Genomic DNA, 16,836 nt, shown 5'->3' on the forward strand with positions numbered 1-16,836 from the left:
TTTTGGTTTCGATTTCACTAACGTATATAAATCTGCAATTTAATCTCAAGAACACGAAAAAAATTTATTAAAATAAAGATTTTATACATTAGTGAACTAGACATTGGAAATTTTCCCCACCTATGTTTTTGAAATCACTCGTAGATTAACATATCAATTTTTTTTTTCATTTCATGAAATTCTGATTTCTCGTGTTTTTGAATTACTATTTTTATTTTATTTTTTTAATTTCCACGTCAACACTGACTAACAATCTTCTTTGTATTCTCTGCTTTTGTAATAAACTTGTGGGGACCAGAGAATCAGAGATTCATAATATTTGGGTTCGGAAGCATGAAAAGGTACGCCTTTGTTGGAATATAATCTGAAACTTGTATTTGAATATTAATGTTTATGTTTTATTTTATTTGTTTTATTGAATAAATTGTACGTGTCTTAGTAAACGTTTGTGATGGTTAGCGCAGTAGTAGCTATAGACCAGGTCATAGTTCAGTTTCAGTATTATCAGGATGTGGAAGAAGTGTAGTCATGATAGGATGTTAGTTGCTATTTTTTAGGTATCACCATTGTATGCGTTCATTTTTAACAAGAAGAGAGGATACAATGTAGTCCCTGGAGAGCAGTTTGTTCTTGTACATACCAAGTTGCTATATTGTTCATTCTATAGATATAAAATATAAATTTCTAGTCTTATATTTTCAACAGCCTTTTTATTTTTCAAGCAGCAACCCTTATTACTAGACACAAGAAGGGAAATTGTTTCAGAAGGCTGGACACTACATGGACCGCACATATGACCAGTACTGGGCTGAAAGATACTGACATGTTTGTTACATGAGTACTGAGTAGTTGCGTGATCCACTTCTTGTGGAAGAAGTTCTTGTGATTCGTCTCATTTGCAAGGTTTATTATAAGCTAACTTCAGCCTTCAGGTGAGTGTATGTTTTGATTTATTTCTTCATACTATAAACTCATGGGTCTTTTAAGATTATGTAATCACAGTGTTAGATTTTCTAGTGTTTTGAGGTTCCCATATTATCCTAGTACACTAACATCACTTCAAAGGGTCACTAGTTTAGCCAGTGCCAAGATCTGTGATGGTCCTGAAAACTTATTGTCGGGTTTCGAATTAGATCAGAAATTTTGCAACGCATTGAGACATTTTGTTGGAACAAAGCAATACTCTGTTCATAGATTGTTGGGGTCAGGTTTTGACCAAGAACTACGCAAACCATCGAGACATTTTGTTGGAACAAGGTATTACTCTGTTTCCAAGATTCAGAAATATGTGTATAGACCCCTAGTGAAGTGTTTGAGTTATGTCACTTTTTTCATTGGGAAGTTTGAAATCACACCTTATACAAATATAACTCTTTATGTGTTCCCTTTTTTTGATAAAATCTATGGAGAGATATTATTTTCGAGTTTAAAACAAGATTGTGGAAGGGGGTTGAGACTGCCTCTGACTGACCCCCGGTGTATTCGAGTTGAATCAATTGCCACAAAGATTCTTGAAGCATTACAGAGGGAGACGGGTAGGCGTCACGTGTTGGCAGATCAACAATGGATTAAAGATGATGTTGATGGGAAGGTTAAACTGGTGAAGAGAAGTGCAAGAACTGAGGAGTCGACAAATGTGCATTTGAAGGAGGGAATAAATTGGGAAGTTTTTGTGATCGATCAACCTATAATTCAAGCAGGTGTTACAGGTAGCGCGGCAAATATGGGGAAGATTGTTTTGTTTACGGGCTTGTTTGATGTTTATAAGAGTGATGAGGAGCTAGCAATCATTATTGCACATGAGGTATGTATACTATGCATGTTTGTTCTTTAGTTAGGTACCTTTACTAGTTAATTATTTATTTTCAGTTTGATTATCACTGAGTTACTTGTTTTAATTGTCTGAACAGGTTGGGCATGTTATTTCTCGACATATACAAAGACGTTTTCTTTGGCTTCCATTTAAGAAGATTTATCACCGTGTGATAAATGGCTATGATTCTGGGATGCATTATCATTTGAGGTTAGAATATATCCTCAATTAAGCTCATAATTTGCTATGCTTCCACAATAGATTTCCTCATAGTTATATGTGCTATGTTTCCCTGATTTACTATGCTTGATCATTGCATCCAACTTTATCTGCTGAAATACTTGCAAAGGTCCTAGCATCTTTTCCACACCATCTAGAACTGACCTCTATGAATGTTGTTTACCTTTTGCCACTTTTTTCCCTTCTGATCATAAATTCTTGTTTGTGGCATGTAGCCTTTTGTAGATCCATTCTTCAATGTCACTTTCACTGGTATGTGGAGTTTAGATAGTTATAGGTGAAGGAAGTCTCTTAAATAGAGAAAAGATGTTATTCATAGCAGAGGAATGATATCTTCTGGTCGATAGAAATGTACAATATTTTTGATAGACATTTTTATAACCGTTTTTCTAGGGTGTGCCCATGGGCACACACTAAACACCAAAATTTATGAATTTGGATGGTTTCTATTGGCTTACCTTCTCTAATAATGGTGGACCCCCCTGCAGTTACAACAACCACACCAATTACTGGGGGTGCTCCATAGAGATCTGTAAATTTGACCTTGTGACACTTCACTGAAACCTAAACTTCCCTTTAATTCTTTAACTTAAATAGTATGTTTTAAGAGTTAATATGTTGTCCAAACATCTTGCAAGCCATTATATGTTAGAAAAGGGTGTAAATTATACAATATCGTTTTAAAATATTTCTTAGATTTGTTGTAAATGTCTTATTATTTTTCTAATTGTCCTCTTTAACTGTTTTTATACAAGTGGCAGTGTGCATGATACCCTTCTGAGTTGTAGCTATCCTTTATATTGTCATTAGGTATGAACATGAAGCAGATTACATTGCAATGCTATTATCTGCATCTGCTGGATATGATCCTCGATTTGCGCCTCCTGCAATTTCAATCATGGAAAAATACTTGACATTGGAATTTGTAAAGTATAATGATTTACCTTTTGCTAAACTGGAATCAGCGGAAAGATTTGAGTTTATGACTAATCCAGAAGTCATGCAAGAAGCAGTTCGTATATATCAAGAAAAGACAAAAGGACAGTGTGCTGACCAAGAATATCTTGCAGAGAAGTAGGGAAAGTGTGAAGCACTGCAGATTTTAGTTACTCGAATGTAATTCCCTATTTGTTGAGGCAACTCAAGTGGTAAATTTTGATGTTCTTCTCTTTTAGTGGAGGGATTAGAGCACATCGTTAATAATATAAAAGATATTGTTCCTTTTGGTGTTTTTTTTGTTCTCCTGAAGTTTTCCTGAGGTTAAGCCGCTTGACAAAGTAGCACATTTGTCGCTAGCAGGATAGAGCATAATTTATGGATATATCTTTTAAATGCATGTTGATCGGATGGAGAAGTCAGGGGCAGAGGTGGAGAAGCAGAGTGAAAGAAGAAAACGAGAATGGATTTAAAATTTGATGGGACGTTAAAGGTTGTTAACAAAAAGAGTGGAGAAAGTGTTCAGTCGACAACTGCTCATTTGAAGGATGGAATGGATAGGGGATTTTTTTGTAACACATCTGAAGTGAAGATTTAGTGTGTACATGGAGTTTGTTTAATGTTTATATGTTTATAATATGGATTGAGCACGCAATTACTAAATATATTCCTACATCATATCAACATTAAAATATACTAATTTTTGTCCTATGCTAAGCACTGGTTTAAATAACTTTTTTAAATTTATTATTCATTATAATTATTATTTTTTTTATTTGATTACATATCATCTTCTTTAATATACATGAATATATTATCGTTGTTTAGATATAAATCTTTTCATATTGACATTTGATCATATTCTAATTATTTTTTTACTCAAATACAAGTTATGATGTGAATTTATTTCATAATAATATGTTTTATTTTAGCAAAATTATTATGTTAATTATGATTTGATTAAAAAAATTATGCAACTGGGTTATATGGTCTTTAATCTTAGGTACAATTTAAATTTTATAATTTATAATTATTTTGAATTCTTGTAAGTCTAGTGGGGATTTTGCGTTTGTCATCACAATGTTACCTCCTTCGTCTTTATCGCAATCTTTGTAAAAGACATGACTTGAATTAAATTTTGTATTAATTTAGATTTCGCTCAATATGGACTCTTTATTTATTTGAATTTTAAAAACTGATAAGAATTCTATAGAGCTGTTTAATAAATTAAATTGTTTGAGTTTTAATTAAAACGCTAGTTGTGTTTTTTATGGCTGGGAATAACTGCCCAGTAAGGGAGAAAAACGTGGAAAGACTTAGATAGAAATTATTATTATTGGTGTAATGTTTTTTTTTAAAATATATTATTGTTGTAATATATATCTTCTATTCAATCATCTGCCTAGTAGAAACTCTTACAGAAAGTTAGGCAATCATTGTGAGGTATTGGCCTAAATTTCTTGTATCCTTTTGGGTTGTGATGACAATGAAAAGTTGGGAGCCTTGCTCTCTGTAAATATCTGATGTGTGCTTGTATTTACTATTGTGGATGTTGTTAATTAGCATAGATAAAGTGAAGTAGACCGACTATTCTTCGGTGTTTGGGACATAATCTTGACAATTAGGGTCATAAGCAAATGAGAACGATGGGTTCAAGTTCAAGCCGCTTTGGGATGAACATTTGAAGGTGAAAATTTAACCCCGTGATATGATAATCGTTATATTACAAAATTATAAACCAACATGAAAGTCTTTTCATAATAGTATAGTTACTATTATTATTAAATAAAATAGTATATATATCAACCAAATTTTGGTACTTTAATATTTGTTACTTTTGATATTACAGTGAAAGGTGGTTTCGCTTATTAATAAAGAGCATAGAGTTTTAAGTTAAATAATTTTAATTTAAAACTAATTTATTATCAAAAAAAATTGACAATGTATTGTGTTTCGGTCATTCAATATGGACAATTGTTCAAATGGTACTACTAGTGGCAGTGACAACGTTACGGACGGATTTTGTGTTTGTCATGGTAGTGTTACCACCACACTCTTCTCCATCTTTGTCCCAATCTTATGGAGGATATGACTTGAACTAAATTTTGTATTTATATGAATATAGCTAATAATATTAATATGAACTTCTTATTTATTTGAATTCTAAGACATGATAGAAATTTTATAGATTTTTTTAATAAATTAAATTGTTTGAGATTCAATAATGAAATTGAATAGTTTTGTTGGTGATATAATTTTGTTGGTGTGATAGTCGTTATATTATAAAATCCTAACCAATATAATCTTTTACTAGTATTATAATAAATCTATTATTAAATAAAAAAATTATATAATGATAACCAAAGTTTAGTATTTTGGTATTTGGTATTTATGATACTCCATGAAAAGGGTTTCGTGTATTGATTTTTAGAAAATACTTGCGCATGGCACATGTGATAAGCTTGTATATGTAATATGCATATATGTATTATATAATAGTTGTTTGTGGTCACATTTGGCATAACAACCAATTAAATATATTTATTTTATTCACTATCATGTTAGTAAAAACTAATGGGCGCTAAATTTTTTCGGACAGACGTAGCGAATTCAAAAATATTTAAAAGTTCATTATCATGTTTATTTTTTCTTTAGAACCTTCGATGAAAAAAAAACCCACCAAAATTCTAAGATGTTGGAATTTATTTTATGTAATGTGAATGATTCATTTTTATCAAACACCCCTGGATTTGTACTATAGTAAAAAATGAACCCTTGTTGTTTACTTCCACTTCTAGTTCAAGTTATTAAATTTTAATTGAAAACTAATTTGTTATCAAAATTTGTCGACAATATATTGTGTTTCGATTTTTTTCAATATGGACAATTGTTCTGATGATACTTCTGACAGTGACATCGTTAGCATGAGATTTTGTCGTTGATCATGACAATGTTACCACCATATTTTTCTTCATCTTTATCACACTGTTATGGAGGATAGGGTTTGAAATAGATTTTGTATTGCTATGGATTTGACTAATAACATTAATTTGGACAACTTTGAATTCTAAAATATGATATGAGTTTGATAGAGTTCTTTCATAAATTAAATCATTTGAGTTTTAATACTTAAAAGGAATAGTTTTGATAGTTATGTCGGTATGAAAATCGTTGTATTACAAAATCCTACTTGGCATAAAAAAAATTTAAAAGTGATATAATTATTATTAAATAAAAATATATATACAAAGATCGACCAAAATTTGGTAATTTGGTGTTTAATAATACTTTTGATATTCCGCTGAAAGGATTTCGTTTATTAATAAATTATATTGATTCTTAAAAAATACTTGTGCATGACACCTGTGATAAGCTTATTAATAAGCAAAAGTTAATGGACTTGGATTTTTTTAGACATATCTTGAAAATATTTAAAAGTTCGTTATCGTGTTTATTTTTCTGCAGAACCGTAGATAGGAAAAATTCACTAAATTTCTGGAATTTATTTTATGTAATGTCAATCTTTCAGCTTTATCAAACACTCCTTCATTTGTCCTACAGCAAAGCGAACCCCTTTTGTTTACTTCCACTTCTGGTGCGGAATAAGTGGTCCTCGTCCTAGCTTTTCTTGCAAGTCTTTAACAATAAAACACAGCAAGGAGTCCTGGTTCAAGGTGAGTTAAATTAGGTATTCGTTTCTTGACATTTTCACATTACAAAAACATGGCTCTGTTTAGACTAAGCAGTCACAGTGTTAGATTTTCTAGTGTTTCGAGGTTTCAATCTGGTTCAGCACCACTTTACAGGGCTGCTAGTTGTGCTAGTTTCCCCAATGTCAACACGTCTGCTGGGCCTAAAATCCCACTCAACCATTTTGCTGGAACAAGGCATTACTCTGTTCCCAGAATTCTAGATTATGTGTTCTGGCCTCTCAACAAGTGTTTGAGATGTGTCACTTACTTTACGGGGAGATTCGAAACTATGCCTTTTACAAATAAAAGGCTATTTTATATTCCTTATGCTGAAGATTTGTGGGGATGGATGTATTGTAATGAGACTTTAAAGAAGTTTAATGAACGCCATATGTTGTATCCCCAGAGTCACCCGCAGTGTGCTCAAGTCGAAGCAATTGCTATAAGGATCCTCGAGGCGTTACAGAGGGAGAGTGGTAGGCGCCACAAGTTGGCTGATCGGGAATGGATTTTAAAATTGAATGGGACGTTAAAGGTTGTTAAGAAAAGGAGAGAACGAAATGTCAAGTCGACGACTGCTCGTTTGAAGGACGGTATAGATTGGGAATTTTTTGTAGTGGACACTCCTTATTCTGATGTTTCATACATATCTGAAGGAAGGATTTTAGTGTATAGCGGTTCGTTTGATGTTTATAAGACGGATGATGAGCTAGCAATCACAATTGCAACTGAGGTACATGTACAATAATGGATGCTTGAGTAGTTAATAATCAATTTTTTAATTTAATCAACACCCAGTTACTTGTGACTTGTGTGAACTGTCGTTACAGGTTGGACATATTGTTGCTCGACATAGAAACAGAGAAGCTCTTGTTTGGGAGCCATGCCTTCTGTATCATCGCCTCATAACTGGCGATAACCCCAAAAAATATTATCAATTGAGGTTATAATTCCTCCTCATTTCAGCTACTGTTCTCATTTGTACCCATGAGAGAATATCATCATGCTATGTTCAATTGGATAGATCTGTAATGTCATAATATAATTTATTGGATAGATCTTTAATGTTAGCTAGTGTACTGGTTGTCCCGTCATCAAAAACTTTTAAGCTTTAACCTCTTTTCATAAGATCACTCTTTAAATTCATTGATGATCTTAAGGCTTATTCTTTCCTGTTTACTTTCATTTTGCCACTTATTTAAAATTTTAATACGTCTGATTTCTCTATCTGCCATATAGTCTTCATAATCCTAGGTCTTCCTGCCTGCAATCTGCCACTAGTTGCCAATTGAAAGCGACTCTCGCAGGGCTATATAATGATTTATATCAGCCTCAAACCAGACTGAATTTTGTTGTAATCATCTTATATCATTATCTTGTCTGTACTTCTATTAAAACAATTCTGGCCCAAAATGTGTTAGTAAAGTGTTAATCATAATACTATATTGTTGTAGAACGTTATGCTAATTTGTTGTAAATGTCTTGCTCTTTCCTAATTGTCCTGTTTAAATGTTTAGTCCCGTTGGTGGTAGTTTGAAGCACATAACATTCTGAATCGGTAGCTATCCAGCTCTTCGTATTCTGGTTTTATTGAGTAACACAATTTTCTTGTCACAGCCATGAGCATGAAGCAGATTACATAGGGATGTTATTATCTGCATCCGCTGGTTATGATCCTCGAGTTGCACCTGTGGCTTTGAAAAAGATGGATAGTCGACATCAGCTATCTCATTTCATGGAGGAAAGGATAAAGTATATGACTCGGCCAGAAGTGATGCAGAAAGCGGTCGACATATATAAAGAACGAAGGAAGACACGGGCTATCAAATAAGATTTTCTTTTATAGTTTGAGAACAGGGTCTTATTTGATTCGTTTACTTTTCTGCTGCAAACAAATTCACTACCATGCCATCAGATTCTATTATTATTAACATAATGACACTACAGTGGTGATTTTGGTTGTGTTGTTCTTCGTATTGTTTTTATCAAGCAGAATCGGCTTATGGTTTTTAATATGATATTCCAATAACAAGAAAGATGTCTGTGTTTATAACTTCACCATTAGTATCCGCTATCTCATCTCAAGCAGAATGGGCTTGTGGTTTTTAATTTGATATTCCAATGAAAAGAAATATGTCTGCGTTTATAACTTCGCCATTAGTATCCGCTATCTCATCTCTCGGTTGTGTTCTTGAGCAAGTATGAAAGTGTGTTGTTATTATGCCATGCTTTTTAGATTCAGAATTTCCCAACCCATATAAGACCAAATATGCAATGTTTTCTTTCAGTTCTGCTAGTTTAGTCTATACAGTTTCAACATGTCTGATGGGCCTAGAAATTAAGGGGGCTGGCATTTTCATAATCGTCTTCTTTGTGTTTTCTGTTTTTGTAATAAACTTGTGGGGACCAGGGATTGATAATGTTACAGACTTACAGTTATGAAGCATGAAAAGGTAAGGCAAGAAATAGAGCTCCGGGGCTCCTCAAAGCTCTTTAAAAATTTAAGAGCTCGTCATCTTTCCTCTATTTTAAAGAGCATGTAGGAACTCTTAACATTTTTTTTTCATAAATATAATATTACTTCCCCTTCAACTTTACCACCAACATTTTCTCACTTTTTACTTTTCTCTCTCATTTATATGATAAAATATGAATAAAGAGCAAATATAAAGTAGAGCATTGGAGATGAAATCTTTTTCAATGTCTTAACTCACTAGGAGCCAAAATATTATATTATATTTTAAAGAGTGATTTAAAAGCCTCGTTGGAGATGCCCTAAAAAGCCTTTTTATTTTTCAGGCACCAACCCTTGTTAGAGCAAGTCCAAGAACATATTACCTGCAAAATTACCTAAAGGAGATGCATTGTTTATGGCTAATTACCTGCAAAATTAGTTCGTATATCTACATGGTTTAGGGAAAAAAAAGTTTAGATAATTGTGTTGTTATAAATGATAAATATTGATTTAGTTCACTGACAACATATTTCTTGGTCTAGTATAAAAATTTTCATTGTCAAATATCTTTGTCATAGTCTAAAAATTTTCATTCTCAAATATGTGATTTGATCTTGTTAACAATAATAAAACAAATTAATCAAACACAAAAATGGAGAATACCTAATCGCGTAATACTGATTTAACCATGGAGTGAATTTACAATTTGAAAGAGACGTTGTTTGTATCCCTTCCATCGTCCTATCCATTTTCTATGTATGAATAGGACACGGAAGTTAATAACAATTAAACGAAAAATTGATGGATCCTACTAAAATAAACAAAAGAATTGTTACTATTTAAAATTGTAAGTAATCAAGAAACACATTTTAAAAATGAAACTAAATAAACTGTAAAAAATAGGTGAGATTGACTAGTACAAATTAACACAATAGTATGAGATTTCGGTGATCCAAAATAAATATTATTATTTATTTTTAACAATCATGTGTTATTTACAAAATTATGTGATTAGGCATTAAAATAATGGTAAATTATGTACAACAAATTTGATGATTAATCTTAAGAATACAAGTCATTCCGAGATTCGTAACATATATAATTCCATCGTTTATCAGAAAAGAAAATACAAGTCATATTATATATGTTATTCGTGTGTTTATGATATAGATTTACTAATCGTTCCAAGAGTTAGTGAACCAGGTAAACCACACTTAAGCATTAGACTCTGACCCGGTAGGCATAATCACATATTCTTCTCTTTTCAGGAGTCGAACCTATGACCAGGAGAATACAAGTCCCCTCTTTTAACCAGCTGAACCAACCCTTGCGGGTCAACTAATCTTTTGATTTTGTACATTGTTTCCTGGTAGCCTACTACAGTCCCTTTTAAAAAATTTCATTATTGAGCAAGTCATGAATTTAAGTGTTCCTCGCAATTCAATTCACCTGATATCATTAAATTATACACATCTTGTATTAGAATCTACAATACACAAGAATGTGTTGTTGACGATCCTTTACTCCGGAATATCTAGGATTCCTCGAACAATGTTGGGTATATACCCCTTTCCCATCTTCTTATTGAGGCTGCATAATGCTTTTTGTGAAGAGAAAAATTAATCTATTCGTCCCTGAATTAAAAATGATTTAGGTTCCTGAACTAAAAAATTCAATTTTTTTATGCTAGTCAACACTGACGTGGAAATTGAAAAATAAAAATAAAAATAATTAAAAATATGAAAAAACAAAACTTCACGGAAAGTTTTGGGTTTCGAGTTCACTAACATATATAAATGTGCAATTTAATCTCAAAATCATGAAGAATTTTTTATTAAATTAAAGATTTTTATACATCAGCGAACTCGACATCGGAAATTTTCACCACCTGTGTTCTTGAAATCACTAGTACATTAACATATAAGAATTTTATTTCAATCCGTAAAGCTTTGTTTTTTCGTGTTTTGAATTATTATTTTTCTTTTAGTTTTTCTATTTCCACGTCAGCATTGACTAATAATCGTTGGTCAAATTTTGTGGGAGAGACTTGAATCAGATTTTTTGAAAGTTTATGTATCAAAAACTAGATTTTAGTTCAGGAACCTAAACCATAAACGATCTATAATTCATGGATGAATGAGTTGATTTTCCGTTTTGTGAATTGTGACCAATAACAGCATATAAGCAATGATTTTAATGATAGTATGACTGTATCTAAAAATATCTTGTGTTTACGTCCTTTTATGATAGGTTGCAACATGGATAATTATTCTAATGATAGTACTTGGTGCTAAATATAGAACCAAGTATAGATTGTGTTATAATTGTCACATAGGGGTGGCAATTTCGGGTAACGGGTCGTGTTCGTGTCAGCAATCGGGTCGATTTCGGGTCAACCTAAAATCACTTAAAATTGAATAAAACCAAAAATTGAAGTTATTACAAATGAAATTCTAATTTCGGGTCATTTCGGGTCCATTTCGGGTATGTCGGGTGATTTTCGGGTCACTTTCGGGTTTCTGTCTCAGTAAATCGGGTTTCGAGTTGGGTCGGGTTCGTGTCGGGTTTCGGGTCGTGTCTGATATTGCCACCCCTAATGTCACAGTATGCAAGTGACAAAATGTATTAATAATGTAATAGTGACAAATAATCATGTACTTGATTATTTAATTAGAACATAGCTTTATTTGGATATGTTTGGTACTAATTTGTAATTATTATTGGAACATAAATTTTATTTTAACACCAAAAACCATTTTTTAGTTTCAAATTATAACAATAATTAAATCTATTTTAACATCATCAATTAGACTTGCTCTCAGAGGTCAAGTCTTTACGCGAGAGCAAATATGCAATATTATCTTTACAGTTCTGCTAGTTTAATTTATAAAGTTTCAACATGTCTGAGGGGCCTCAAAACTTAAGGGGGCTGGGATTTTCTTTATCGTCTTCTTTGTATTCTCTGTTTTGGTAATAAACTTGTGGGGATCAGAGATTAATAATGTTTGGGTTATCAAGCAGGAAAAGGTACTGAGCCTTTATATTTTTCAGGTAGCAACCCTTGTTATTAGACACAAGAAGGGAAATTTTTTCAGAAGCATGGATACTACATGGACCACACAGCTAGACCAATTGTGAGTAGAGGGTCGAATCATACTGACATGTTTGTTACATGAGTCCTGAGTAGATGCGTGATCCACTTCTTGTGGAAGAAGTTCTTATGATTGGTCTCATTTGCAAGGTTTATAAGCTAGCTTCAGCCTTCAGGTGAGTGTATGTTTTGATTTATTTCTTGATATTTTCATAGTGCAAACTCATGGGTCTATTAAGATTATGTAATCACAGTGTTAGATTTTCTAGTGTTCTGAGGTTCCCATGTTATCCTCGTACAGTAACATCACTTCAAAGGGTCACTAGTTTAGCCAGTGTCAAGACCTGTGATGGTCCTGAAAACTTATTGTCTGGTTTTGAATTAGATCAGAAATTTTACAACCCATTGAGACATTTTGTTGGAACAAGGCAATACTCTGTTCATAAATTGTTGGGGTCAGGTTTCGACCAAGAACTAAGCAAACCATCGAGACATTTTGTTGGAACAAGGTATTACTCTGTTTCCAAGATTCAGAAATATGTGTATAGACCTCTAGTGAAGTGTTTGAGTTATGTCACTTTTTTCACTGGGAAGTTTGAAATCACACCTTATACAAATATAACTCTTTATGTGTTCCCTTTTTACAATAAAATCTATGGAGAGATGTTATTTTCGAGTTTGAAACAAGATTGTGGAAGGGGGTTGAGACTGCCCCTGACTGACCCCCGGTGTATTCGAGTTGAATCAATTGCCACAAAGATTCTTAAAGCATTACAGAGGGAGACGGGTAGGCGTCATGTGTTGGCTGATCAACAATGGATTAAAGATAATGTTGATGGGAAGGTTAAACTGGTAGAGAGAAGTGCAAGAACTGAGGAGTCGACAGATGTGCATTTGAAGGAGGGAATAAATTGGGAGGTTTTTGTGCTCGATCTTCCTATAATTAACGCAGGTGCTCAAGGTATCGGGGAAAATATGGGGAAGATTATTTTGTCTACGGGCTTGTTTGATGTTTATAAGAGTGATGAAGAGCTAGAAATCATTATTGCACATGAGGTATGTATGTTGCATACTATGCGTGTTTGTTCTTTAATTAGGTATCTTTTTACTAGTTAATTATTTATTTTCAGTTTGATTATCACTGAGTTACTTGTTTTAATTGTCTGAACAGGTTGGGCATGTAATTTCTCGACATATGCAAAGACGTTTTCTTTGGCTTCCATTGAAGAAGATTTATCACCGTGTGATAAATGGCTATGATTCTGAGATACATTATCGTTTGAGGTTGGAATATATCCTCAATTAAGCTCATAATTTGCTATGCTTCCACAATAGATTTCCTCATAGTTACATGTACTATGTTTCCCTGATTTACTATGCTTGATCATTGTTCCTCTCTCTTTTCTTAGTGGAAACTCTTGAATCCAACTTTATCCGCTGAAATACTTGCAAAGGTCCTAGCATCTTTTCCACACCATCTAGAACTGACCTCTATGAATGTTGTTTACCTTTCGCCACTTTTTTTCCTCCTTCTGATCATAAATTCTTGTTTGTGGCATGTAGCCTTTTGTAGATCCATTCTTCAATGTCACTTTCACTGGTATGTGAGTTTAGATAGTTATAGGTGAAGGAAGTCTCTTAAATAGAGAAAAGATGTTATTCATAGCAGAGGAATGATTGCTTCTGGTCGATAGAAATGTAAAATATTTTTTATAGACATCTTTATATTTCCAATATATGCTAATTAATCAGATCCAGAAATAGGATCCTATTGGGGGTGCTCCATAGAGTGATAGAGATCTGTAAATTTGACCTTGTGACACTTCACTGAAACCTAAACTTCCCTTTACTTCTTCAACTTAAATATGTTTTAAGAGTTAATATGTTGTCCAAACATCTTGCAAGCCATTATATGTTAGAAAAGTGTGTAAATTATACAATATCGTTTTAAAATATTTCTTAGATTTGTTGTAAATGTCTTATTATTTTTCTAATTGTCCTCTTTAACTGATTTCATTCAAGTGGTAGTGTGCATCATACCCTTCTGAGTTGTAGCTTTCCTACGTACTGTTCTTCTTTTGGTTTTCTTCTTCGGTAACACGTTTATATTGTCATTAGGTATGAACATGAAGCAGATTACATTGCAATGCTATTATCTGCATCTGCTGGATATGATCCTCGAGTTGCACCTGTGGCTGTGAAAAAGATTGATAGTCGACATCATTTATCTCATTTCATGGAGGAAAGAAGAATAAAGTATATGACTCGGCCAGAAGTGATGCAGAAAGCAGTCGACATATATGAAGAACGAAGGAAGACACGGGCTATCAACTGAGAATTTCTTTATTAGTTGGAGAACAGGGTCTTATTTGATTCATTTACTATTCTGCTGCAATCAAATTCAATACCATGCCATCAGATTCTATTATTATTAATGTGTTAACGGAGGAATCTGGTGATAACAAGATTCGGGGAGGGTTGCTGGAACTTGTGGTGAACGATGACGGCGGACGACGGAGTATGGGTGGTGATTTTGGTTTTGGCTGAGATCGTTTGGGGGATTAGGGTTTTCTCACAAGATCGAAGGAGTATTCGCTCTTGCAAGGGTTGCGACCTCCCCCCAAACAATGTGCCTACGTACCCTATTTATAGGGATCAAGCCAGACGTAGTTCTTGGGGAACAAGTAACCTAATCAGAATAGGTTTCTCATTCCTTGGTTCCAGCGATGGGCCACCGCCTTAGATTAGACGGACGTGGGCTTCTGGAGCCCAGCTTCCTCCGAGGAGCATGGAACTAGGTGGGCTGACCAGCACTAGCCCAGGTGGACCTCCTCAGACTCAGCTGTATGGGCTAGCCCTCCGTCCTCTCTTAGGGCGAGGCTGATGGTGGGCCTGGGCCCAAGATAAAACAATAATAATCAGGCCTGAGAAGCAGGCGTATCTGGTCCTTTCCGCACTGGTCGAGGAAGAAGCGTATTGGGCGAGGACTCAATAGCTGAGGGCGAGGACCCCATCGAAGACCTGGGCCGCGTGACTTGACCCACGTTAAGGGCGAGAATCCACATCGGGCGAGATTCCATATCGGGCGAGGACTCGGCTAAAGACCGGGTCTTACCTGACGCCGGGCCTTGTGCCCTGGACCATGCTGATGGCGAGGAAGGTAAGCATTGGGCGAGGCCTCATCACAAAGGGCGAGGACTCCTTGAATACGGGCCGCGAGGCCGACACATGCCTAGGACGAGGGTCCATACTGGGCGAGGACCCTTTTGCTGACTTGGGTCCATCTGTTGCTGGTCCTCACTTCCTGGGTCACACAGATGGCGAGGTCCACGTAATGGGCGAGGACGATCCCGGAGATCGGTCCTTTCCTTGAATTAAGGCGAGATTTATGCAATCATCTTCCGAGTTGATATTTGGCCATAACAACTACCCCCCAAGCCCTTGAAGCATAAGTGCGAAAGGGTTTAAAGAAGCTTCAGGCGAGGAAGATGGTTAGTTGGCTGGTTTCCGGTAATAGTACTCTGGCGAGCTCCATCCTTGGGCGAGGACTCCATCAAAGAACCAAGTCGTTTAGATAATCAAGTATCACGTTCTGGACATGACTCCAGGAGAGGACTCATTGAAGGCGAGGATGGTATAAGTCTTCCACTCCGGTTAGCTAATTGCTAGAATCAGCAACGGGCGAGGACGCCCCTCAGGCGAGGACTCCGTTAAGGGGTCGAGCTGAAGGTGAGGCTTAGCTGAGCGAGACGATCAGTTGAGTGAAAAGATGGTCAACAGCTGAGTGAGAGGACGATCGATAGCTGAGTGAGAGGACGATCATCAGCTGCGGTAGACGAAGCTCATCATCTGAGTGAGAGGACGATCATCTGCTGAGGGCGAGGACGATCATCAGCTGAGGTAGACGAAGCTCATCAGCTGAGGGAGAGGACGATCATCTGCTGAGGGCGAGGATGATCATCAGCCGAGGTAGACGAAGCTCATCAGCTGAGTGAGAGGACGATCATCTGCTGAGGGCGAGGATGATCATCAGCTGAGGTAGACGAAGCTTATCAGCTCAGGGAGAGGATGATCATCTGCTGAGGGCGAGGACGATCATCAGCTCAGGACGAAGCTTATCAGCTGAGGTAGACGACGATCATCAGCTGAGTGAGAGGACGATCATCTGCTGAGGGCGACGATGATCATCTGCTGAGGTAGACGAAGCTCATCAGCTGAGTGAGAGGAAGATCATCTGCTGAGGGCGAGGACGATCATCCGCTGAGGTAGACGTTATCTTCGAAGGATGACTCAAAATTTGGCTATAACGACTACCCCCCAGTTCCTTGTAACATAAGTGCGAAAGGGTTTAAAGAAGCATCGGGCGAGGAAGATGGTAAGTGCTCGCCTGTTGTTGCCCGTCATATATCAAAATTTTCGTCTTGGCTCAGAGATTCTTGCAAAAATGGTGGAAAAATCACATTGGCTACACAAAAGACGCCAGCAGGATTCAAAAGTCCTACCTCGAAGCGTGAGAAAACTGGCCATTCGGGGCGTGCCACGTGGCTTTGATGTCAGTAATTTTCTTGCCTCATCCTTCCTCTATATAAGAGCAGCTCCTTTCACTCCA

The 16,836-nt window shown here is 35.5% G+C and overlaps 2 protein-coding genes across 2 annotated transcripts; both read left to right on the forward strand.

Annotated features, from left to right (window-relative positions):
- Positions 1 to 878: 878 nt before the first annotated feature.
- On the forward strand, positions 879 to 8,640 carry LOC108197139 (uncharacterized). The gene is made up of 7 exons (XM_017364652.2): positions 879 to 1,804; positions 1,911 to 2,023; positions 2,864 to 3,127; positions 3,229 to 3,248; positions 6,678 to 7,414; positions 7,512 to 7,624; positions 8,299 to 8,640. The coding sequence occupies exons 1-7, from the start codon at positions 974 to 976 to the stop codon at positions 8,510 to 8,512; spliced, it is 2,292 nt and encodes a 763-aa protein (XP_017220141.2). The 5' UTR covers positions 879 to 973; the 3' UTR covers positions 8,513 to 8,640.
- Positions 8,641 to 12,120: 3,480 nt separating this feature from the next.
- LOC135148551 (mitochondrial metalloendopeptidase OMA1-like) lies at positions 12,121 to 13,888 on the forward strand. The gene is made up of 2 exons (XM_064083897.1): positions 12,121 to 13,283; positions 13,399 to 13,888. Exons 1-2 carry the CDS (start codon positions 12,453 to 12,455, stop codon positions 13,531 to 13,533), a joined length of 966 nt encoding a protein of 321 aa, XP_063939967.1. The 5' UTR covers positions 12,121 to 12,452; the 3' UTR covers positions 13,534 to 13,888.
- The last annotated feature ends 2,948 nt before the right edge of the window (positions 13,889 to 16,836 follow it).

Source organism: Daucus carota, chromosome 8 (assembly GCF_001625215.2).
Source record: "Daucus carota subsp. sativus chromosome 8, DH1 v3.0, whole genome shotgun sequence".
Classification (NCBI taxonomy): domain Eukaryota; kingdom Viridiplantae; phylum Streptophyta; class Magnoliopsida; order Apiales; family Apiaceae; genus Daucus; species Daucus carota.